We start from the raw sequence: 24,628 nt of genomic DNA, 5'->3' as shown, positions 1-24,628 counted from the left end.
GTTCGAGTGGGACTCATTCAAAAATTCGAGGGGGTTCGCTAGAAAACAGGGGGGTTCGCTAGAAAAGGGGGGTTCGCCCGAACCATAACCCCCCCCCCCTGGCTACGGGCCTGTACAAATACATGCATGGGTGTTGTTTTTCGGGGAGCTTTGGATGTTCTTATGTTTTATATTTTGATGATGTTAATTTTTGTGTTTTATTTTATAAAATATTGTTTTGGTCGGCCTTTTTTTTTTTGCTTGTTTTCTTATTGTTCTTTGAAATTGTTTCTATATTTTGGGTTGGTGGAGGTTTTGGATGGGTACATCTTCGGATGACAGTTTTATACTTTTTCCCATCCTAGGCAGCCCCGACCAACTTTATGGTTTTTGTTCATTTCGGAAGATTTAAATAAAAACTAAAAAATCAACTTTTCTGAGTTTGACAAATGGTTAAATAACATAATCTCTATTAAGGGGACACTTATTATTATTTTTTTTAAATTACTAATTTGTATCCCAACAACTACAACACTGTCTCAAAATAAGAAAATTTTATATTTACGTATAAACCAATCTTGGTAATTTTAACCCTTAACCATGGGGATTTCATTTTCTTTGGTTTTCGTGTACTTTCATATAGGATTCTAATCCTTACCAACATGAAACCTTCTTAATTTTAAGTCGTTACTCTATTCATGCTACATCCATCCAATAGAAAGTTCAATATTTAAGGGGGAAAAATAGTTTGTCGTTAACTTTCATGAAATAATATTGGTAATTATCAATGCCATAGCCAGGATTTTCAAACATTGCGGGACGACATCAGGGTGGACCCACTTTACGCGTAACTTCAAATAATGTGGACCCATTTTCTTAAAAGGTAACCCATTTTATGCAAAAATATGAAATATCTGGACACATTGATGTAAAATTTTACCCATTTTATTCAAATATGAGAAATCTGGACTCATTTTTCAAAAAATGAACTAAATTTTATGCATAAAATTGCATAATTTCGACCATTTTTAAAAATGTGAACCCATTCTTTTTGGACCCATTAGGAAAATTATGTGTGGGACTGTCCCAACTTCCCCAATAGCTGGCTATATGGCATTTTTAATTAGGCCTATTCTTGTTTTCATTTGTGCTGATTTCATGTTACAAATGAACTGTATTTGCATTGCAAATTATTGCTATAAATTTGTTCTAATTCTACTGTAACTGATTCTATGTCAATAAAAAGTATAATTATAAAAGTAGGCCTAGGTCATCGTATTAAAACATGCCAAAAATTTTACGTTTTTGGTTACCCCCGAATAGCTGTACACCTATTCAAGGGACACACCTATTAAGGAGACAGTTTTTAGTCCTGAGTGTGTCGCATAGAGACAGCTGTAGCCTATTATGCGCCTTTATAAATCGATTGATCGATCGATTGATTGATTGATTGATTGATTGATTGATTGATTGATTGATTTTTTCCCGGGTTGTGACTCTTTTCAGTCGTAGTGCTAGTAAAGTTCCCGATGATGACATAATTAATGTCGAAATATTGAATCCCGAAACGATGGCGTGCATTTCAATACTTGGAGTATGTATTATACTATCTAGTTGAAGTTCGTTAAGAATACGAAATGACGTAATTTTGAAGTTTTAGCTCGAACTACGACTAAAGTTCGTTTTAAGAATATAATACCGGGGTTGTATCAGTGGTGGACGTGTAAGATAAGATAAGATAAGATTTATTGGTTCTCTCTTTTATAACAGAGGAACACTCTCGCGCAGGAGAGGTTCGACCCGTACAACAGTTACAAAACAACAACTGACAATATATAAAAATGAATTATTGAAAAGCTAAATGAGTAAAGAAAAAATACTGGACAAACAAAACAAATGTTACTCTCATTATTCTGTAGTAATTAAGGAATAACTTAATGTACAAAAAAAAATTTAAAAAAATAAAAGTTTATAAGTACAGTAAATAACATAAAAATTAAATATTGGTGGTAATGTTTTTCATTAGTTCAGTTCTTTCAGTCATTGCTTTTATTAAATATGTTTTACAATGGTTATCAAATATGTTACAAATTTCAATATTCTTTTGTATGCAGCAAAAATATTATCTAAAAGTAAGTGGTGCCTAAATTCACATGAACCTTCTAAGAAAATGTCCCAAAAGTACCTATTAATTTTACACAAGTCAGTTTTCAAATTAAGTTTGCTGATGATACTTGCCTGATTGGTTTGATTTCAAAAACGACACATCCTTGTTTTATGACTATGTTGAATCTTTTATTGTTTGGTGTAAGAAGAATTTTCTTGAACTAAATGCAAAGAAGACTAAGGAAGTTCGGTGTTCCCTACAGGCTAGCTAGGCCTAACGTAACATATACAGTATACGATCTATCGAGGCCCCTAATTCCTATCGTTATGTCTTAAATACACGAAATATACTTATCTTGGATTGTGATAAAATATAAGTTGAAGACTGACGACATTATGCAGCTGCTACTATCGAAAAAAAACCGTGTTGTTCTCAGCAACTACTGCATTTATAACTAAACTCCGCATTGCATCTCTAAACTTCGCGGTACCCCCAACTTCGCAAATGCCACCCCAGTAATGGCGCCGACAATAGAGGGCGACACTCAAAAATGCTCTCTTGGATAGGTCTATAAATATATGGTCTTCACACCTTCTATACTGGCGTGTCAATAACTGGCGCCCTCTAATTTAGACATGTGCGATACGCGCGGCCGCGGCGGGTCTGTGTGCTGGTGGTCTTGTTTTTGTGTGTGTGGGGGTTCTTTGTGAAACAAGGATATTTTTGTAAACTCGTATGGTGGAAAGGTTTAATTTTGTATATGATTTGCCTTAATTTTCAGGTAAAGATTATATAGCGACTTCGTACTTTTATTTTATATAAAATTATAGGTACAAATTTATTAAGGATATTAGACTCGATCAGGCTCATGACGGTGTCGTGTCAAGAACTAGACCTAGGCCTAGGGCCTAGGCATGGGCTAGGAGAGGCCTACCGACCGGGCCTAGGCTAGGCCTAAGTCAGTGTAGTCTAGGCCTAGTCTAGTTGGCTAGGGTAGGGACCCTATAGTACTTCGTTCATCTCTAACTAGCTAGGCAAAGGCTAGCCCTAGCATATAGTAGTAGTAGTATGTAATAAGGTAGAAATGCCATCCCTCTTTCTTCTAAATTCTGCCGTGATGTATTTAAAATCAAGAAATTAAGTAGGCCTATGTTTAGTTTGCATACTGTAGGCCCTATCATTGAAGTTTTAGTTTGTTCAGAAACTTAGAATTAGCATAGTCATCAGGCTAGAAAAGCTAGGTTAGGTACGTGACAAACAATTTAAAATGCAAGGAATTCTTTTGCAACTAGCCTAGGCCTAGTAGTACCATTTGAAAGAGCAGTGATGTAGCATTTCATTGATACCAAGATCATTTTTCTCCAATATCAATAAAGTTCCAGAATTTGAGAAATTATTAATTAGGCCTGTGTCTAATTGCAGTCCTTCAAAGGCTCTGCATACATTTGTATTTTCTTACATATCTTTACTGATTTTCAAGAAAGTATATTTTTGTTGTTTTGTTGCTTCTATTTAAAGGACAATTTTACCAATTTTATATAATTTGTGGACTGATTTAATAGCATACTTACACAGAGATGCCAAGTTTGTAAATTAGCTGGGAGTGAGAAAGTTTAAACAATCGAGGAAACGAAGTGGGGGTGGGGGTGTGGAAGGTAGCAAAATGTCAGACATATATATACATAATACATATATATATATATATATATACATACATATATACATATACATATATACATATATATATATACATACATATAATACATATATAATATATGAGTAATACAAACTCCAAGAAATAAAATACATGACATTGTTTTAAATCAATATTTCAACATTTATTACTTCAATATTTCTTATTTTGAAGATGAGAGGGCTTTCCTCCCGGTCTGAGGTGTCGGAATCGTTCGAACCTATAGCATCCATGATGATGAAATCCCGTGAAAGACTTTCTGCAAGTTCAGCAAAAAACTTGCTACAGAGGGCGCAATACTGTAAGCCATGTCACGGTTCTAACTGCGCGTGCTCATATTAAGGTCAATCAACATAAACACCATACACACAACATAGGCTTATATCAATTGACCTTGGATACCACAGGATAGGTGCACGAGCAGGAAGAAAATGGCGCTTCCGATCTTCATCGATTTTCTAACAAGATACTCTACAGTACCTCCCGACACATTGTATTTGTTTTGTTTTGTTTTGTGTTTTTTTTTTTTGCCGGTGTGAGAAAATGATTGTTGGGCGGGTGAACGTGAGAAGAGGCGCTGAGGTGTGAGTCTCACGCCGTAGGCATGAGACTTGGTAGGTCAGCTTACAGTAGTTACATAATAGGCCAGTTTTGAATCTTGTGCCCGTTCATTACTGTATGTAGATTCTCTAATTTTGAAAGTGGGCTATTTTGTAACTGAGTATGGTACAGTCAGTCAGTCTTCAAATTATAAAAAAATTGGTAAACTTGTCCTTACTGGTACTTTCTTATCTTAGGTGGTACAATTGGAATTATTAATGCTGTACCACCATATTTTATTTTTGACTTAGTACCAAACTCCTGTTAGTCATTTATTGCAGAAAGCAGTGTTTTTCTAGATATCAACGTCACAATGACACTTGGCTTCTCACCAAACATATCCAGTTAAATTGTAGTTTAGTGAATTTTTAGGGATTTGCTGTAAATCCAGAGACAATCAGTTTAATCATGGAGGTATGGTTTAATAAAAATCTAAAACTTTTAATGAAGGCATTCCATATACAGATAGACCAAGGACTTTTAACTGCTACCAGGATAGAAAGCTGGCTGGTTTAAGCCATCTTTCTTGAATTAGCCTTATGTGGGGTATTGTTATGCTAATAAGGCAAAGAAGTGCAATCTGCACATGCTCAGAAAACCAAAACATTCCTTAGCCACACCATGGTCACACTGCGCATCAGCTAGGCGTACAGCTAGGCCTAGCCGAGAATTACAGTATGGTAAAACAAAGCAAAATAAGGGTACTAATTTCACTTGGCATGCAAATCAATTATACTTACACACTTAAAAACAAACTAATCTACCAATAAAATCACCTGCAAGTTAAGATATAAGGCAAGTATGTCTACAAATTTGATTTTAAATTGATGTGATTAAGCTAGCCTAGACCCGGCCTAGGTCATCTCTAACCGCTTATAAAAATGCAGAAAAAAGACCAAAACAAATTAGAATGAAGTTATCAACTAACTAGTGCATTAAAATTATTCATATACTTACTACTTACCTATATAAAATTAAAATATATTGCTCACAAACGCCAATATTTGGATTTTAATACGCCTTTTCCACGAATTGGTAGACAACTTGAAGTGATGACAAACAGCCTAAGTCAGTGGTGCGTAATAAACAAAAATAAGATAAGCTAGGCCTAGCTGCTGTACGCCTAGCCGATACGCAGAGTGGCTAAGGAAAGTTTTTTTTTTTCTGAGCATGTGCAGATTGTGCTTCTCTGGCTCATTTGCATAACAATACCACACATAATGCTAATTCAAGTTAGATGGCTTAAACCAGCCAGCTTCCTATCCTGGTAACAGTTAAAAGTCCTTGGATGGACAAATGTCATAATGATAAAAATTAAATTAATTCTTTTTGATTTATGATAGGTTTTCTGTTAAAAATGATAACAAATCCATCTTCGAGTGAAATTGATGGGCAAACCGCAGCTTTTAAGGAGAAGAAGTTGGAATGCAGTGTAGCATCAACAGACTTGCGCAAGATAGTCAAGTCCGAGTACATGAGAATAAGACAACAAAAGCGAATTAAACGTGCTGAACAGGTCAAGGTGATTGCCATGGATTTATTATAATATTACCGGTATTAACCATTCCAAAGAAACATAGCTTTTGTTTTTCAATGAACTGTTATGTTAAGTTTGAATACTGTTTTTTATTTTAATTTAAAAGTGGCTTATCATTCCTGCTAAGTCAGGAATATCAGTTGATATGACAATAGGATAACTGTAGCAGTGCTGATATGTAAAAAGACTGACCATTTTATTTTGTGTTGCTACAGTACATGTTTGGTTATTGATATTGTTGTTTTAAATCATTTTTATTTAGAGTTGAAGGGAAGCCTTTATAATGTGAAATTTAAAATAGAGGAATTCTATTTTTTTTTTTTTATATCATTTAATGTAAATAAAAAATCTTTTTAAAGAAAACCTTAATTTTAGTGGATAGTAATTTTTATATCTTTATAGAATGCTTTTGCTTCAAATCGAAGATGGATTGAAGCTGCCACTGAAAGACACAATGCAGTATGGCGAGATAAACCATTCCAGTCAATCCACACAGCGGCATCTTTTGATCAGCTACCAGTCACACGAAGAGTAGGTTGAAACAACACAACTGAATGATTTTACCTACAGAATTGTGATTGAGATGCTCTAAGCTGCTTAAAGATAGGCTCAAGAGGGGAAAAAGTTCTGATGATATGTTGTACAACTGATTTTTCTAAGATACAAAAGGGTGTTTTTTGAAGAGCTAAGAGCTCGTGAACAGTTTATGAGATACAGATTTTTAAAATATTTGAGAAAACTGGGGGGAAAGGGTGGTTTCTCCTCTTGTTCTCACAGTTTGCAAACATCCAAAACCTGTATCTAAATAATTAATTTGACTTTTGTTGTATTTTCTCCCTAGTGCTCTATTGAGATGGGTAATGGACTTGAAACCAAGACAGCACCTCTACACACATTGAATGCTTTAAGCTCAGTGCCTTTGGTATATACATGGGCTCCACTTCAGCAGAATTTCATGGTAAGCTTTAGTACTACATTAAGATAGCAACTGAATTCTCTACTGTAGTGTCAGGCTTATTGCAAAGCTGCAGTAGCTAGTATGTCTGGCACCGCAGCGAAAACTATACAAAAAATGTAGAAGATAAAAACTGACAATACCAATACTTTTTAATGATTCAAGTAAATAATATTCACAGTCTTTTTTTATTAATTTTAAGAATAGAATTTGTGTAACCAAGCCTCTCTTAATTGATTTAAAAGCCTGCTGTATCTAGGCTTAGGTTATAATTAGAATTAAGATTATAATTAAAATTCATGCTTTCATGGGTGATAATATCAAAATAATGAAATTATAGTTATTTATATTGCTTTATTATATATGGCAGAACTTGTAATTAATATGAAAAAGTTTAATATGTAAATCTCTTAAATTGTTTTTATATTTCCAATTTAAAAATCCTTTCTCAGGCATTTATGCACCTTATACCTACTCGTGAATATGATCACGATTGCTAGTTCCAACGCAACTTGTCCGAACTTCAATCCCATCATGCTCTTCAGACAGATTTTTGACATAGGCCTAATTATTATTAATTATTTTTGTTTATTGCTATTTTTTGCTAGAACTTAAAAGCAAAGAGTATAGAATGGCAAGAGATCCGACTATCCATTTTTTGCATGCATGCAATGAAACGAAATATACAGCACTTTAGGTACAGTTCATGTAAGCTAAAACAGAGATGCATTTCCTTCATATAACACCCATAGGCAAATTCAAAGAATCGGAGACAGCTGGTCTGACCTCTCCCACCCAAATTGGGAGAAAAAGGAAATGACATTAGACGTCCTGCCACCTAGAAATACCACAAACATAAAATTTCCTACTTCAGCCCCAAACATGATGGGGCTGATGTAATATTAACCCTCCCTCTGCAAAAATTGGCTTTCTGGGCACTTGCAAATCTCTATTTTAAATTCTTGGATTCGCCACTAAAACCTATGCCTATATATTAATGATTCTTCAATGGTCTGTTATAGCTGATTCATTATACAGTACAATCTTTTTATATGAAAGACATTACTCTGTCACAATAATATTCTGGTGGCAAAGTATGCAGGCCTGCAAAAAATTCATTAAAAACAATAAAAATTAAGGTAAGTATATAAAAGTGCATCGTGGTCACAAATTTAATTTGGTATGAATATTTGGGTTAATATTGGAAATGTATTCATGTGTAATGTACTTGAAAGGACTATTTCTGTAGCTGTGCATCTGTTTGTCCACATAGGTTGATGATGAAACAGTATTACATAACATTCCATATATGGGAGATGAGGTCTTGGAGCAGGATGGAGCGTTTATCGAGGAACTTATAAAAAATTATGATGGAAAAGTGCATGGAGAAAGAGGTATGTAATATGATCAGAAAGAAAAAGTGAGTGAAGACTTAAATGGAACATGTTCAGTTGAGGAATGTTCAAACACTCTTCCTTAACTGGTTTAAAAGTTGCAACAGTTTGTTGTACAGGGAAGAAAAATGTGGAATACTTTTGGGAGAGGGATAGGAGCAATCTGAAGCTGCTATAGTGGACAGATGACGAGCAATATATGCAATTAACAAATATAGTGTAACTGTTAGCAACAACTCAAGCCAGCTGCAGTTTTATCTAAATATAGTAAAGACTATTTTTATGTATAAATAATATGCTTGCAGTACACCACATAGATAGCTCTGAAGAGAACTGTTATTTTCACACTCTTCCTATAAACAATAGTGCTTTCAGAACTGTATATGGTGTTCCACAAGTATTTATTAATGTTTACTTTAGCCATGCAATCCAAACAACATTTTATTTTTATGGTTGGCTGGTTGGCACATGTGGTAGTGATTTGGTCTTAACATTGTTGTCAGGAGTTTGAAGGCTACGCTGTCCATTGGCTTGTGTCCTCAGGCAAGACACTTTATCCACATTGTCTCTCTCCACCCAGGTGTATAAGTGGGTACCTGGTAGGCATTGTGTCAATTATGCGCTGACTCAGCAGCAGCAGTTGTGGAGTATGTTGCACAGGCATTAATTCCGATGACCGGGGGGTAATAATGTGCAGCGCATAGATACATAGTGATATGCGTTATATAAGAATGCATTTATCATTATTTATTATTATTATGTTGTTTAATCATATTCTGTTTCAGAAAAAAACTTTTTTGAAGATGACATATTTGAAGATCTTGTGAAAGCTGTTTCAGCTGCAAGAAAGGAAATCAAAGAACCTAATACATCTGGACCAGGTAAGCTTGCTAACAACTACAAACAGCTTGTGATAACTGCAAGACATCATTCAAACACTAGGAATTTTAAATTATTTTGAGAAATTTTAGAATACAATTACATAGTTTTAAAACAACACATAATATCAAGGAATGTTGATATAAATGATGTTAAAGTACATTGACTTTTTGTAGAATTTGTCTGTTATCTTGTGAAAATTAATCCAAATTAATGTAATAACAGACTCCTTACCACCTGCAGGTGTGTCACACTTTATGAATACAGATAGATAATGAATCATTATATTTTGTAAATTTTATAGGAATACCTGATAATGAAGAATCTTTGAAGATGCCAGATGATAAGGTGTTTGAAGGAATTCACAGTTTATTTCCAGAGAAAGGCAGTGTAGAAACACTTAAATCCAAGTAAGTGATGAATGCTCTTACTGTTTTGGTGAGAGAAGTACACAGGCACATTTTCAACTCAAGAGTTGATTCCACATATAAAAACAGAAGCAATCAACAGTCATCATTCCTACCTACCTACCTACCTGTTCGCTTCCTGTATTTCTACATTTCTGCCTGTTGTAAGAAGTTATTCCATAATCTCAAGTCCTTAGCCTTACACTCTTCCACTGACAATCCCTTACCTATTTGTTTTTAGGTATCAGGAACTACTGGAGAGAGAAGACCCAAATTCTCTACCTCCAGAATGTACACCAAACATTGATGGTCCAGATGCTAAGTCCGTTTCTAGAGAACAGACCATGCACTCATTTCATACGTTGTTCTGTCGGCGATGTTTTAAGTATGATTGTTTCTTGCATCGTAAGTATCCAATTCAATATATTATGAGATGTAAAGAACAATTCTTATAATCAGTATTGAGCCAATTTGTGCATAAAGTTACATTATTTTAATACTGTTTTTATTTAACTATTAATTTAATACAACATGTCAACCCACCATCCACATTTTTAAGCTATTTCCAAAACAACAAGTACTTTTATAGAGTACCATAAATGCTTGAATAAGTGCTGCTCTTGAATGTGCGCTGCAGCAACCCTGATTTTTTTTAGTAGGCCCTGCTCTCGAATAAGCACCGTGGCAATTATTCAAGAGAATTATATTACCCTGTGTGTAATGAAACACTTTGAGAACAAGGTTTTAAATACAATGTATAAAGTGTTGAAATAAATAAATAACACAACGAAGACACAGGCATCCAAAAATGTTATAAGTGCTGCAGCACTTATTCAATCATTTACGGTACAGAAAGTTTATTATTAGCTTTACCAACATGCTAAAACATTTGCCTGTCTGGAGGTGTTGGTTGTAGTCAATTCATTGTTATCAAAATGAAAAAACAAAAACAACAATATTCTAAAACCAGAACTTCCAAGATCAGATTACCATCATCTGCACCATTAAATGGAGATGTAGCTTGGTGGTTAAGATACTTGCCTTCCAATCCCAGAGTCCTGGGTTCAAATCCTGTGACAATACAAGATGTTTTTCTCACGACTAAAAAACATCTCTACTCTATTAAGCCTCGTAATAAATCTTTGGTGATATATTATCACATTATTTTTATCATTAATTTAAGAGGGCCCCCTGAATATCAGCCGACCTTCTAGGATACACTGGAAAGGCCACCGTCTATGAATATGGTTTTAAAAAACTTTTCTTACTAGTTGGGATAATGGTCAATATAAGTTTCTGTAGAAGATTCATTACTAATATTTTACCCTGAACATGATGGGAAGTTTTATCTGGTACATGATGAATGTTAAGTTTGATAATATTACTGCTAATATTAATAGCAATATTAATATACAAATACAAAAATTTGTGTCAATATTATGTATGATATACTAATTGCTCATTTACAAACATATTTTAATTTATTCATTTATTGTTTCAGCCTACCATCCCACTCCAAGTCAAACAAAACCAAAACCAGCAGAGGTCAAACGAGAAAGTGAAATATGTGGACCTGATTGCTACATGAAAAACGTAAGTTTTGTAAAAGATCCTGAGAATAATTTCTTATATAAAATTCGCTAAGCATCCGATGGCAGCGCATTTTTCAAGAGAGTTTGCTGCTGGTTTCTTTTTCTTTCCATGTTTTTTTAATGAATTATTTATGTTTTGGCAAAGTATAAAACTGCCTTTCCAAAGTGGTCTACAAGTGGACACAGCTTGGTACAATGCATTTGTTGAGGCTTTCAAACAATACACTCTATGTTGAAGAGCTTTACAAAATTTTGTGAAAAACTCAACACAGTGTGTGCGTCCATTCCCAAGTTTCTGTGTCTAAAACTTCTTATCGATTGCTTGATGATACTTGAGCTTCATATGTTCTGTCTAATTCTGACTGATGCTAAGTTGACGACTATGTTACAGATTGCTAAAACAAGCTTGAGACAATAACCCTCGATTTCCAATTTTAATAATTTTTGCAAGAGAAAATCTAACGACTCAGTCGGCTAATCTGGTGGTAACCACTGCGTGTGCGCTGAATGGTGGAGATCTCTAGGTCTGTGGTTCAATTCCTATCGCTGTCCCTCCTTGTGTTTCAGCTGGAGGACTGAAATACAAGTTACAGTAGTGCATCGTCTTTCGGATGAGACGTTTAAGCCATTGGTCCCATTTACATTTATGGCCCATGTTTACATTAAAGAACGCTGTACACTCTTCGGAAAAGAGTAAGGGATTGTCTCCCGGTGTACTGGCCAATCCCCACCAGAAGGACCCCACTGGAAATAAATCTTCTAGACTTTGGTGTTTATACCGAATACATCCAGTCCTACCTCAAAAAATACTCTCTTTTTGTAATTACGGGTAACATGAATCTGAATTTCTCTTCATGACATGGCAACCAACCGATCGCCAGTGGATACTCGTACCTTAGAGAATGACATTCAGGCCACTTATTGTTAGATTAAAATCAAGGAATTATTTTGTTATTTCTCTTCAAGGAGGTTGAAGACCCAATTGCATTATCACCTGAACAATGTTACCGTCCATCAACACCTGTAAAACAAGCTGCAACATCAAAGAACACTAAAGGTAAAAAAAAAACCTAATAATAACTGGTAAAACATTAAATATTTAGATTATTTTTTGTATACCACCATTGGAAATATGGTTTGTCCCTGACTTATGTTATGATAATGGATATAATTACTCTCTCCGAAGGAGAGGTTAAAGGCATACAAATAGCGCGCATCAAAAACTCGGGACAAAACTCAAAAACTACAGGACTGATTTACTTCAAATTTGTACACATTGACGATGTTACACGGTCTTCAATATTGGTGCTGATCGGAAGATGCAGATTTTAGAATTTTATTTATATATTTTCCGGCTGCAACACACATAGACACATAGAGCTGAACATTTGGCCTGCTTTGGCTAGGCCAAGCCAACTTGACCAGATTGACTGCGGGCAAATTAAGGCACGAGTCAAATTCAAAATCACCTGATTTAATGGCCACGTAAGGCCCATGATGCTAGGCTTCGTTTGGCTAGGCCAAGCTGCATGCCATTATTTTTTCAGTATAGGTGTGGTGCAACAGGGCGCGGGTTAATAATTGCAGGTTATCTTGTTTTATATCTACTTATTTGTGTTATTCTATATTCTGGTTATGTGATTTTGATAAAGATTGTCAATAGCTGCTTATTGGTAAACCAGATTGGAATGAATATTGTGCAGTTTAATGTAATGTGGTCATATAAATGGCTTGTTGATAAAGAGTATAATCTTGTATTATATGCTGCCCTCTATAGAAAATGACGATTTGAGCAGTATTTTACAAAGTTGGACGGGAGCAGAGTGTTCACTGTTTCGTGTTCTCAGAAGTGTGTACCTGAACAACTACTGTGATATGGCTGCTCTAATTCAAACAAAGACGTGTAAAGAGGTTAGGCATTTAAAGTTTGTTAAATTTATTACAGTGTATTCTACAGGGCAAACTAATACATTTCCATGTGAGGGTTGTTTGAAAATTTTGGGATAGATTCCAGTTGGGTTTCCTATTTTCAGGTTTTATGCTTGTGTTATTGATATGGGCCGGCTGTGTGTATTTGGAGAGAAAATAAACTTCTATCATAATGTGTTTACTTGAAAAATTACTTGATTGGACTGATGACATGGTTTTAAATATTTTTATTACCATAATTCTATGACCACCCATTAATTTTTTGTTAATATAGGTTTATGAATTTGCCCTGAAAGAGGGTGATATAATTGACCTTCCACCTCAAGGCACACCGACTCCTCCAAGGAAAAAGAAGAGAAAGCAGAGGTATGCTCTATATAGTGTACTCCATCTCCACTATTAGTTCCTTAAGGCATTTATTATTATTATTTTAAATCATTATAAATTAAATCCAATTCTGTTGCCTTTATTTTTTCTGTAGATTATGGTCCATGCATTGCAGGAAGATACAGCTAAAGAAAGGTAATCTTTGACAAGTTGAACTTTCTTATGGTGTTAGTTTATTTTATAAATATCTCGATCCAACACTTAAAGCCCCATTCCCGGCAACATTTCAGTTGTTAGGAAAAATCTGATTTATGTATATGTTACAAAGGTTTATAAATATAATACGAAATTGCTAGTTTAACTGGATTTAGACATTCCTAAACATGAAAAAAATGTAAAACAAGACTGAAATTTGATTTGTTGTGTTGCACACAAAAAATAAGCACAGATGAATTTGTTATGTTTGATTTTGCGATGGGTCTGCTAAGAAATATAGTAGGCACCAGAAACACTAGCATATCCAACACTGCTTGGCTTATTTTTGCCTTGGTTCTGTTATCAGACATAAAAACGGCCAACTAGATATTTTCCATTGCTAGTATTTACCCTTGTGAAATATAATAATTATTTCATTGAAATTATTTCAAAATTATGATTCTGACCGAGATTTCAACCTCTGAATCTCCTATGAGAAATAGTCTCTATTTCCCATTTTTGTTATCCTTCTGCATAAAACTAAAATTTATGCCAGTATTTTTCCATGGTTTATAATAATTAGAGTAATGCATATGCATTTTATCTAAAAAATTCTTTATTTAGTGAAATTTTTCCTGGAATGGGGCTTTAAGTAATCAATGGCAGTGGAGAAGATTCTTTCCAAGTACAACCATTCAGTTGTCAGTAGGTGCAAAGAATAGTCCTTTTATGGATTAAAACAAATATGTTGGGCTGCTGGTATAAAAATAATAATAATATGTTGGTCTTATATAGCACTTGCCTAAAGCCTCTAAATGCTTCACATTATTGTCCCTGTCATTGGATCAAACAGGTATGGAACACATACTCAGCTCCCTGGGGAGAATTCCATAATATTGCAGCTAGTAATCAGCGCAGTTGTGTTCGCACCTACTAGGTACCCACTTGTACGTCAATGTCTTACACGCTGTGCCACATGCCCCCACTCTGACAGCCTAGTAAATGCTCTAGAATGCAACCTAGCCAGCAAACATCACCAACTAGAATACTGTATAGAGAGTCATTCATTCAATATTTTTTGGCATTATATAACATCGGAAATACAGGGAAATTGAGTTGGCTCATGCAAAGCATAGTGAAAAATAATCTAATGTGGACTAAAAAGCAATTAGGCATATAAGCTATCATTGAGTGCCCTAATGGCAGAAGGATAAATAGATTATCTGGATCTAGTTGTAGGGAGGGCTGTATAACTTTGCCCATTCCTCATTATGTTGGAATGTGTGTCCAGGGCAAAATTGATCATTAGTGAGTGCTTAGGATTTTTTTAGAAGACGTCCATTGAACAAACTTTTGTTGATGATTGATGAGACCCAATCGTATAGGAAGCAGTATGTCCAGGGCAAAATTGATCATTAGTGCGTGCTTGTGATTTTTTTTAGAAGACGTCTGTAATTTTTTTATAAGACGTTTTTTTTGGAAGATTGGACAAACTTTCATTGATGATTGATGAGACCCAATCGTATAGGAAGCATGATTTACCAATCTATCCAGTTGATCTTTATCCTTCTTCGAAGTTCCATTGAACCACACTAGACACACTCAATAACAGACCTGTAAAGCTTGCACATTACAGGGGACTGATCTCAAATGACCTAAACCTGTGCAAGAGTAACAGGTGCTGTCGTCCTTTCTTTATACTCTTATCAACATTTTCATGCCATTTAAGGTTGTCAGAAACGTGTATACCAAGAAATGTATGACTTTTTACAATATCAACTTAAGTGCCTTTAATGATTGGTAGTCCCTTGACATTGTTATGTTTCCTAAATGACATCTCACTCTCCCTTTAAAAAAACATTCCTGTGTTTACATTACAACTTTTATGGTTCTACCAAAAAGCACCCATTACATCTATTTGTTTCTATTATATATTGACATTTGAAAGACGTAAATCCATCATGTTATACTGTCTACTTTAACTGTAGTTTCCAGTTAAGTTCCCATCGCAAGCAGGGTTAGTTAACAGAATTCAAGCCTGTTCTCTGCTTTCACAAATGGGTGTCGATGGCTATTTGATTTTGTTTGTGACTGATAAATGGACGAAGTTCTAGCCATCCTTTGCATCTAAGTGGTTGCACACCTTACAGAATATTAACATTAAATATTATTGTTATTTATAATTCATATCATGTTAGTTTTAAATTACAGCCTCTGTCACCATACATAAATGCTATACATGTATAAATGGTCTTCATGACTTACACAGTAAACATGTTATAATATAATGTAGTTAGAATTATATAGAGCTTTACAACAAAGCGCTTGATGCATGGACTAGCTTGTATAGTAACCTCATTCTCCTCCATGAACACTTTGTGTCTGAGCTACCTGGTAAACTGGTGCCAACTATTTGTATCTGTCCACAACTATTTGGACCAGTGCATTAGGATAACACCTACTTGTCTGGAAAGATATACTGGGTTATTTATAATGCACATAGCCAATTGTGTACAATGGGTCTGGTTTATTATAGTCCTTATTTGAAAAAATGTGTTCAACCACCAAAAAAATATGCAGGCATGCCTCTCAAACCAGTGCCAAAATTATGACTAAAGAATGTTGTGCCCCTGCCTTCTCTGCTCTGCTATTTGCATATATAGCAACATTATCAGATACTATTTCCAGAACTAAGACTTTGGAACATGATTAATTAGACATTAAACTTTGATCTATAGTGAACATTTTTTTTATTTTTTTAAATTTTTTTTTAACTTCCATATGTTATAGCTCATTTACTCAATACAGCCCTGTGCGACAACTTAAACATTTTGCCACGACATGCCTCATTTATCCATTAGTTGAACTTGATCTTGTCTTAAAAATTAAGATTTAACTGTATTGATATTAAATTTATTGTCAACTCTATGTTGTTCCTCAGATAACTCTGGAAGTCATGTGTACAACTATCAGCCATGTGATCACCCCGGGAAGCCTTGTGACTCTGAGTGCAGTTGCATCATGCTCCAGAATTTCTGTGAAAAATTTTGCCAATGTAGTCCAGAATGTAAGTAACTATCAAACACACAAAAAATACAATTTACAAATAAAGTTGTATTTATAAACTTTCTTTCCCAGCTTCTTTTACGTTTTGGCATCATAATCTGTGCAAGGCTGTTTTGTAGTGTACCCATACACACACAAAAATTACTAATTACCTTAATTAATCAGTTATTTAGTTGTCTTAGAATACCACTGCATTCTTGTTTATGATGAATTGAGTGGATTTTTCACAACATAAACCCTATGAATAATTTAGTTGCATTGTTGAAAATATCTCATTGTTACAAATAGATTGCGATAATCTTCTTTTAACCAGTATTTTTTTTTTGTCTGTTACATTGATTTTAGGTCAGAATCGATTCCCAGGATGTCGATGTAAGGCACAGTGTACCACCAAACAATGCCCCTGCTACTTAGCTGTCAGAGAATGTGATCCTGATCTTTGTCTTACCTGTGGTGCTGGTATGTAATGTTTTATTTTTACATTTGGTGGATGTGCCACTTTATATAAAAGTTAAGTAATCATGACAAGTTAATTGATGCAAAAACAGCATCATTAAGAAGTTTTATCTTGTGAAACTGTTTGTTTGACAATGTTGATCTAGCATCATGAATTATGTGTAGTAATTATGAAAAGGTTGTGAGATTAAACTGTTATCCTCGATGAATTCTGTTGAATATAACCCTGTTATTGCACTCAGTGCGCACCATACCAAATTTATTTGGCATCCCATACATTATTTCTGATTTTTTTTTAATTAGGCCCTGGGATAACAGTGAGAAATTATTCATGAGTATGATTTCAAACCACTAAGTAGGCCTTGGATCTGATCTATATTTAGGCCCGTTTTATTAGAGAGGGTATTTTTTTAGCTAGGCCTAATTTGCCGACTGTATGCAATTGAATTCCTGTTCACATTCATGGCTACAAAAGATTGAGCATTTTGATTGGTTGATATTGGTTTTATTTTTATAAGTCCTTAATCTGTTTCCAAATTAACTTTCTTGTTGGTGGCACTGTCCAGAATGAGAAAAAAAAACTTGCGGCAAGTGCATGCTAGAGCAGCCATACTCATCAATCCTCCTTGCAGTGTTAATCAAAATATTTGTTTAAATGCTACCCATTTTACTAAAAACATTACAAATCATTGGTAGACTTTGTATTACTGAACCCTATATCCAGATGACATTGCCATTTGTCACGCATTGTTGATGCAACTATTTCTTCTATTATAATAGTTGAGGTAGATTCATTGAAGTCTTAATTCAGGTCTCACTGTTAAGCTGTCTATTGTCTTACATTGCAGTGTTTTAAAAAAGCAGACCATAACAAATAGATGTTGTGTTTTGTTGATACAACCATTCGATAATAGCAAATTCTAGAGGGGATTAGCTCGACTTAAGGGGCATAATCCTGAGTTGTGTAGGGTTAAATGAGTGGAGATCACTTACCACAAATAAATCTAAGCTTTTCTTTTCTTGGTGTTTTGTTATAAATTGATTAATGAGTAAATAAACACTGAATGGTTGGCAGATTGGCAAGTATTCAATGGATACAAATCCAATTGAAAGTTCAATGGAATGTGTGGGATCAATTTCAATGTTTGTAGCAGTAGATTTAAACCTTGTGGTATGAATCATCTGGAATCGTGTAGGTGGTGAATTTTTTAATATCAATTCCTCATGTAGAAATTGTAAATATAAACCAAATAAATATGATCATTATTTCATAGGATGGTATTTTTCATTATGTAGATTGTTGTTTTTTACTACAGGAGTCATTCTTTTAAAAATTTGTTTAATTTAAGGTTCATTTCCAGAAAAAGCAGACAGAGAAAATATCTCATGTAAAAATGTTGGACTTCAAAGAGGATGGAAAAAGGTAAATCTTAAATTATGGAAAACATTGCAGGACATTAGAGGCATGGAAATATTTTATTCCTCCAAGATTACTTTAATAACCTATCTCATAATTCCAACTGTAGTTCTCTATACCAAAGGTCATAGACAATAACAAATAAAAAAGTGGCTTGGAACAGAGGACCGGCTTGTTTTCCCAAGCTTGAGGTTGGGGTTCAATCCCTCACTGTGCATTTTGCTTGTGTCCTTGAACAAGGCACTTTATCTGCATTGCTTCTCTCCACCCAGAAGTATAATTGGGTACCTGGTAGGGTTAGAATTCCAAATGCACTGATTAGCTGACTGCAACATTATAGAATACTCCCCAGTGAGCTTGAGTTTGTATTCTGGGGTAATAATGATTATGATGCACCATGTAAGGCTGTTACTTATTATTACTATTTTTATTATTATGTTACTGTTTATACCAAAAAAGTACATCATACTGGTTTAACTTAATGGAAAGTTGTTCAAAAGTTAATAATCAAGCCCATTATTATTATTATTATTATTATTATTATTATTATTATTATTATTATTATTATTATTATTATTATTATTATTATTATTATTATTAAAATAATCAAGCACATAGAATGAACATTTACAACTAAAACATTCAAGAGGAGTATAAATACTGTAAGCACCGTTTTATAACCTAATCAGGTTTTTTTTTTTCTTTTCTGTATTATATTTAATAAAAATTAAATTGAAAATGCTGTCATTAAGCTAGAAAATTATCAGTCAATTTGTCTGAATCTCAAGCAAATGATTATTCAAAATGAGCACTTCATTATTTGATTTTGTGGATTGTAGCACCTGTTATTAGCACCATCAGATGTGGCAGGATGGGGGATTTATATCAAAGAATCAGCACAGAAAAATGAGTTCATCTCAGAATACTGTGGAGAGGTACAACATTTATTTTACTTTTATTTTTTGATTTAAATATTTAAATTCCTGTATGATTTTATTAGCAATGGTATTTGGTTTGGTCAACAGTATCTTGTATTTTCCAAATCGGTCATTCTGTTTGTAAAAGAATCATTTAATGAAGAAAACATACATTAATAGTAATTGTTATTTTCGTGATGGAATAGACAATAACTGGATTTGCGTCAAGAAAATCAAGTATAGGTTTAATTTTGCCCTACCTGACGTGGAAATGTATGAGTACTTAATTGCGAAAAAAAAACGTACATTATAATCGTACAGGAATTAACCATGGTGCATATCTGATATTCAGAGCAGCTTATCATGGCCATTTAATATAATGAAGTATAATATCGAAATCGAAATTACTGCGAATGTTTTTACAAGAAATGATGGTACTGTAATGCTATAAATAATGCCAAGAATGTTGATTATAATATATATGAATATATATTAAGTAATATGGTGATATAAATATTTATTTAACAGTATGATTGTATGAGTATTTAGTAACCATTTGAGACATTAATGCTATATTATTTTATATGAATATTTATTTTAAGGTGATAAATATTTAAATGGAAAATATATTTTGCTAGATAATCTCACAAGATGAAGCTGACCGACGGGGCAAAGTTTATGACAAATATATGTGTAGCTTCCTTTTTAACTTAAATAATGGTAAGTAATTAAAATTCTAATTACTAGAACTGTACACCTAAATAAAAACAAAATGTTGGGAACATTTTGCAGATTTATTCAAATTTTTTTCATTAGTATAAAAAATAAATATTGTTAGAATTAATAATATTTAACTGTTATAAAAGTAAAAATATTTTTCGCTTAACATTATGAAGAAGAATCATCAATATTAGAATACAACAATTCTGTGTTTATTTGAGAGCATAGTGTTGTAAGAATTCTTTCAAATTTAATTCATTCACTGATGTACAGTAATACAAAAATTTTAAACCTATATCAAAACAGTATTCCTATGTGTGATAGAATTCTTGATATAATGGTTTAAATAGAAAATTATTCTACAGTCGTAATACACTGTACCTAGTATTTGTAAAAACAACATGCTATCATATTTGTCATATTTAACTCCACTGTACACAAATTGTACACCTTCTTGATTGTATTTGGTACTGAACTAAAATTTGCATGTCAGGCTTCTCTCGGTCTATTTGCCCATCTACATGCTATGAATTGGGCATTGTCCACTTGCTATCTCGTGTTCTATAATTTAACCAGCATTTGTTAATTGCAGATTTTGTTGTTGATGCCACTCGTAAAGGAAACAAGATCCGCTTTGCGAATCATTCTAACAATCCAAACTGCTTTGCTAAAGGTAGGTTTACCATATCTACAAACATAAAAAGTCTTGATGTTGTATTTGCTTGCTTTTATACAAATTGCGGTGTTATTTTTTATATATATTTTGTTCTTGAATGTTATTTACAAGAATAGTTTCAGTAATCAAGGGAATTTTTTTAGGAGTAATGTTTACATACATTTCCAAACAGATCAGTCAATGTTGGTCTAATGTATTGCATTTATTTTTTTATGTATTTCTTTGTTTATGAGCACAGTTTACTTTTTGAAATAAAAATTTCTGTAATTCAATTCTTTTTGGAAAAATATTGCATAAGACAATAGCTTATTTTTCATAAGTTATACTTAAATGATAGTATACTTTAAATACATGATGCAAAAGTAGATTTTTTGGAAAAGTTTTTAAACACACTCTTTTTTAATCGATACTTTAACCAAAAGATATTAATATTTTTACTTTAGTAATGATGGTGAATGGTGATCACAGAATTGGAATATTTGCCAAGAGAGCCATACATCAAGGAGATGAATTGTTCTTTGATTACAGGTAATTTCTCTTCTATTAGCTGTCTCCTGAAAATAATGACCATCATTGACAGATAGATGTACTAGTTCACATTATTGTACCACTACTAATGATTATTACTAAGAGAGAGATCATAAGCATACACTAGTATTCTATAAAACAAAATCACTTAATGTTCAGTACTGTGTGGAAATTCTTTAACTAAAACAAGCTTTCACAAACAGTTTACAGTCTGCTGGCATTGTCAGGTTTTATATTGTATAACATCTGATGTCATGGCAATTGTGAAAGCTTCTTTTGTCAATATGTAGATGAGCCAGTTTCAGACAGAGCTACATTACCACAATATTGTAGGAATACTCCCGGCATTCCCTTCTGTATGGAAAGGTCAGAACCAACTACATCATTATATTGGGGTTGCAGGGCATTCCATCTAAAACCTATTAATATTACCACAATAATCTTGTTACAGTACATTCCCAGAATATAGCCTCATTTGGAATAAACGCCTCCCTCAAATATACGTATGAGGCATCTATTTTCTCCTCAAATAAATGTCCTACTATATGACTGTATTCAAGTCTAATAGAAGCAATATCATTCTCAACACATTATGTTTTACTCCAGTAGAATTACATTTTTTTATAACCCAGTTTTGGGATCACTTTTGGGAATATGACTTTATGATCACGCAGTAACACATTTTGACGGTAATTATTTGTTGTAGTTCAACATTTGCAGTGAAATTAAGGAGTGTTTATTTGAGTATTTGTATCCATTTTACATCCAAAAAATATAAACCTCCCTTGAATAAATTCTTCCTCAAAACCCTTCTCAACAATACACGCCCCGGGGCGTTTATTCAAATAGATACGGTATGTCTGTAATAGGAATTGAACCTTTGATCTTTGAGTTGGTGGCAAAACACCTAATAATAATAATCTGTTAGACTTGTATAGCACTTCATGCCAACAAGACCTCTAAGCACTTTACATTATTACCCCTGGTCATTAGATCAAGCACATATAGAACACATACTCAGCTCCTTGAGGAGGATTCCATAATATTGCAACATTAATCCACACATTTTGTGCTTTAGCCTACCAGGTACCCGCTTGTTGGAAAGAGTCAACTGTGGGTAGTGTACCTTGCCCAATAACACAAACGAAATGCATTGTGAGGGATTGAACCTCTGACCTCAGTGCAGAACCGCAACCGCTGCGCCAGACTGCTCATACTTCACCACTAACAGCAGCCTATTTGTTATTGTTTGGTTAACGTTAAATGGCTTTTTGTCTTTCCTCTCGAACTAGATATGGTCCAACAGATGCTCTCAAGTATGTTGGTATAGAACGTGAAATGGATGTACCTTACATTGCGGGAAAATGATACGTTGTCTGCAAAAGTACCTTGCATGTAATGCTGTGGTAATGTCTATCTTAAAAAAATACCCTTTCCACCAAGCTATGTTGAAGGGTCAGTTGTCGCTATGACTATTTGTCATATTTGTTACTGAAGAGAAGTTTAAAAACAGTAACATTTGTAGAAATATTTATGATTTTTACGACAGGTAACATTAGATCCATTTTTGGTCTCGTCTAACAGTTTGTAACTTAATCCCAGCTTGGACAGGGCCTGTAGATGCACTGAGATGCAATTTATTGCCAGTTAAAAGCAGAATCCCTCAACTCAGACCTTTTTCATGGTAAAGTTATGTGCTGCAGTTTGCAATGAAAACAATGCAAAAAAATCTGAGAAAAATAAAAAAAAACGATTAACAACCTGGAACATAGATACTTTTTTTTTGTAATTGAATTCACTCCAAACGAGGCCCGGAAGACATTTCTAGGTTAGGGGCTACTTATTAAAGTAATTATATTTATATGCCATAAAATGCTTGCTTTTAGCTCTAAAAAAATAGTGTGAGCCACTTCACAGCTTGTCAATGATGTAAGCTGGGCTATTTAAGCATGCCTGGCCAAGAATGGTCAGTGTGTGGTTTAAACTGCCGACCACAAATTTAATTAACCAGAGTGAAAAACTGCTGCGCCAATCCGCCACCAAAACTTTTTGTCCATCTCGTCGATGTTTGATCTTCTTAGTAAAGAACACACGCGATAGGTCAATTAAACATGATTAATATTTTCTTGACGACCTATGACTGCTTCTGACACAGTTTCACGATGAACATGGTGCAGGCACAGGCATGATGCTATGCAAAAGAATGTCAGACTGTGTCAGCCGATATGTGTCAGTTGGGTTTTACTACTTTCAGAATATTTCTGATAAAATTCCGAAACATAAGGAGGATGTTTTACCTGATTTTTGTGCTATTGGTGGTTTTGCAATCACCCAGAAAGCAGTTTAAAATGGTGTTAATATGAATTCATCATTACTCATATGTTTTTGTTTTTTTAGACAACTCAAAATGATTCCATATGTAATTATACATAATTTTGTTTTGGGTTTTTTTTTTTCTGTTTACTGTATTCTCATGGTTGGTTTAACTAATTTACTTGTAGTTGTTTGGAATCTCACACAGACACATCCAACTTTCCCCTAAAGAAAACGATTTTTAAACAGGTTCTCTTCATACAAAAAAAATAGCCTGTATCGCTGCAACTGATTCAGAGTTGCTCATTCTTAATCATTAACAGTAGTAGCATTTGTTTATTACCCTCGTCTCTATGTTAAGAAAAATATTATATGTATCATTATGCAATAACCTTTTTCCCTAGTTTTTCATATGCTTTACTTAATAGTTTATGTCGTCCATATTTTAAGATTTCACTATGCATTCTATTTTATTTTGTCGACTTGTGAAATTTTCAATAAATTGAGACTTTGTTTATATGTTTCTATCATAGTTTCTATCATTGTTACAAGTACCACCAACTATTGATAATACTATAGCATTCATTCGGATTAGTTTTTAATCATGGCGCAATGGGAACGGTTTGGTTTCCCAACCTCGAGATCAGGGTTTCTGTCCCCTCGCTGTACATTCCACTTGTGTCCTTGTGTCCAGGTGTATAAATGGGTACCTGGAAGGATTAAATGCCAAAATGTGCTGATGTAGCTGCTTCAACAGGGAGCTTGAGTTTGTGTTCCATAGGCCTTTAATCCAATGACCAGGGGTAACAATGTGAAGCCCTTAGTGGCCTTGTTGGCGTTAAGCGGTATATAAGTCTAAAATATTATTATTAATAAAATTATAACTTTTTGCACCATTTTTTATTCTCAATGTTTCTACACACTTTACACAATATTCCATG

General features: G+C 33.9%; 1 protein-coding gene across 1 annotated transcript; it reads left to right on the top strand.

Moving 5' to 3' along the window:
* Positions 1-2,712: 2,712 nt before the first annotated feature.
* LOC117112530 (histone-lysine N-methyltransferase EZH2-like) lies at positions 2,713-24,206 on the top strand. Its single transcript, XM_033255612.1, has 21 exons — positions 2,713-2,867; positions 5,723-5,901; positions 6,319-6,447; positions 6,758-6,874; positions 8,145-8,265; positions 9,051-9,146; positions 9,449-9,554; positions 9,793-9,956; positions 11,053-11,144; positions 12,110-12,200; positions 12,921-13,054; positions 13,347-13,438; positions 13,554-13,594; positions 16,536-16,661; positions 17,006-17,119; positions 18,466-18,539; positions 19,373-19,468; positions 20,089-20,170; positions 20,763-20,843; positions 21,290-21,374; positions 22,667-24,206. The coding sequence occupies exons 2-21, from the start codon at positions 5,737-5,739 to the stop codon at positions 22,740-22,742; spliced, it is 2,082 nt and encodes a 693-aa protein (XP_033111503.1). The 5' UTR covers positions 2,713-2,867; positions 5,723-5,736; the 3' UTR covers positions 22,743-24,206.
* The last annotated feature ends 422 nt before the right edge of the window (positions 24,207-24,628 follow it).

The sequence above is a fragment of the Anneissia japonica genome, unplaced genomic scaffold (assembly GCF_011630105.1).
Source record: "Anneissia japonica isolate Jap-2015-1 unplaced genomic scaffold, ASM1163010v1 scaffold2991_len510020_cov192, whole genome shotgun sequence".
In the NCBI taxonomy this organism is placed as follows: domain Eukaryota; kingdom Metazoa; phylum Echinodermata; class Crinoidea; order Comatulida; family Comatulidae; genus Anneissia; species Anneissia japonica.
The sequence above is the reverse complement of the archived record's forward strand: the minus strand, read 5'-3'. Positions and strand labels throughout refer to the sequence as shown.